At 46.8% G+C, this 2,176-nt stretch overlaps 1 protein-coding gene across 1 annotated transcript in view; it reads right to left on the reverse strand.

The window, feature by feature from the left end:
- Positions 1-231: 231 nt before the first annotated feature.
- LOC136673427 (receptor-type tyrosine-protein phosphatase delta-like) overlaps positions 232-2,176 on the reverse strand; it is a 109,961-nt gene continuing 108,016 nt past the window's right edge. Inside the window, 1 exon segment of the mRNA XM_066648892.1 lies at positions 232-669. Within this exon segment, the coding sequence (XP_066504989.1) occupies positions 351-669 (319 nt within the window). The 3' untranslated portion in view covers positions 232-350.

Raw genomic sequence — 2,176 nt, forward strand, 5'->3', positions numbered from 1 at the left:
AGCAGCTATGCCGAAACGTAAATGTAAGTTCTCGGATGAATTAAAAAAGAAATGCCCATGTTTTGTGTAGCGAATAAAGGAGTAAAGGACCTAAAAGCACACATAGGTTCAGCTAAGAATACAACGGCAGCGAGGGGCGAGAGCTCATCACCCTATGGTCACCCTATGTAAGCTGACAAAATAGCACCAGACATTTAGTGGTCTCCTTCACCCTTCTACAGTGACTTACGATGCTAATCACGCTAGACGACGAATGTAGCGTTAAGAGTCTTGTCCAAGAACTCTTACTGGTAAAGAGTAGTGTGATTGCAGTCTGCTGTTTGGAGAGCACTGCTGTTCTGCACCAAGCTTTAGTCAATATCTGCATTGTTCTGATCATTTACCTTGAACTCCAGCTCCATGCCGGTGACATTCTCCCCGGTCTCGATCTGAGTGAGTTTCTGGATGTAGGCGTACAGGTTTCTGGCGGGAACCTCTGTGTTTCCGCAGGTCACTGCCTCCAGCAGGGCGTCGTGGATGAAGACGTACTGATCCTCTGTCTGCACCATGTAGTTCCTCTGCGCTCTCATTAGCGTCACGTGGCCGTAGATGTCCACCGTCTTCTCGTGTTTGATTCGCTCCAGCATGGCGTCGATCACGATGAAGCAGCCGGTCCGGCCCACTCCGGCACTGAACACAAACAGAGGAGGAACGCAGCATGTGGTTGGTGTTTCTAACAAAGTGGGCAGTTATTAGAAGTTCAATGGGGTTATAGCTATAAATTGGTCAGAGAAGGTACTTAAGAACCACCTTCTCAAACGTCTGGCTCCATGTGGAGCTGCTGAAAACCTCAACACACTCATACACTAAGTTCTAACTATTGTATCTTTCTTTTCTTCCCCCTTTCTCTGTTTCTCTCAGATCTATCCCCTACTTCTGTATCTCTCTCTCTCACTTTCTGCAAGTTATGCTTCAGTAATAGCTGCGGTTGCAGAGATACTGCGGACGTCCTATGTCTCTTTAGTTCTTTCTGTTCTCATTTTCTCCTTTTTGACCTCTGTTTCACTCGTCACTCATTCACTTCACTTCTCTCTCTCTCTCTCTCTCTCTCTCTCTCTCTCTCTCTCTCACCTCCACTTCCAGAGCACTGTATATAACAGCTCCTTCTCTTTTTCTCTCTGTGACTTTGAGGAGCGAGAGTGGGAGCCAGAACATTTTTTTTTCAGAAAGCGCAATGCAGCTGACTTCAATTAGCCGCAGTTCGATTAGCACTAGCGCTCTTCGCTAACGCGGCATAATGGCGGGAAAACGGCGTCCGGGGCCAGGACTCTTCATTAAAACACTTAAACACTGCAGAGCTGCACATTTCCACATTACAGCTCGAGTCAGAGCGAGGCGGCTGACAACATCCCAACTCTCACCAGGAGGGAAAGACGGAGAGGACAGAAAGTTAGACAGACAGAAAGAATAGGAAGGACAGAAAGAGCAGGAAAATCGTAGGACTGAAGGAATGGGAAGACAGCTAAAAAGAACAGAATGACAGAATGGATAGAAGGAAAAATAGAAAGAAAGAAAGACAGGAAGAACAGAGAAAAAAGCAGTGAGAGAGGGTGAGGCCCTCTGTATTTTCACCAGAAGAGACCAGCCTTTCTGTTCTCACATCCTTTCTGTCTTTCACTTCCTCTCTTTGTGTATGTCATACATTTATTCTCTCTCTCTCTCTCTCAAAAAACTGCTGACCCCTGTAACATCCGATCATGCCACTGGATCGTTTCTCCCATTTGTTGCCATAACGCCTGGATACCCCCATCTCTGAGCTGCCGTTTCCAAGACAACCCACAGGTTAGGGGCAACGGGGAGAAACGCTCTTTTCTCTTCACGCCACAACAGAGAGAGGCAGAGAGAGAGAGAGAGAGAGAGAGAGAGAGAGAGAGAGAAAGGGAAGAGAGAGAGAGAGAGAGAGCGAGAGACAGAGAGAGAGAGAGAGAGAGAAAGGGAAGAGAAAGGGAAGAGAGAGAGAGAGAGAGTGAAGAGAGAGAGAGAGAGAGAGAAAGAGAAAGAGATAGAGAAGAAAAAGTCAAAGTAAGGAAACTCTCACTGTATTCCTCCACCTCACATGGCTCTGCAGGCCGTGTGGACGTTTATCTCTTGCTATGGAAATGCCATAAACAATGTGATGTGCACAAACCAAACCAGA

This window comes from Hoplias malabaricus, chromosome 2 (genome assembly GCF_029633855.1).
Source record: "Hoplias malabaricus isolate fHopMal1 chromosome 2, fHopMal1.hap1, whole genome shotgun sequence".
Classification (NCBI taxonomy): domain Eukaryota; kingdom Metazoa; phylum Chordata; class Actinopteri; order Characiformes; family Erythrinidae; genus Hoplias; species Hoplias malabaricus.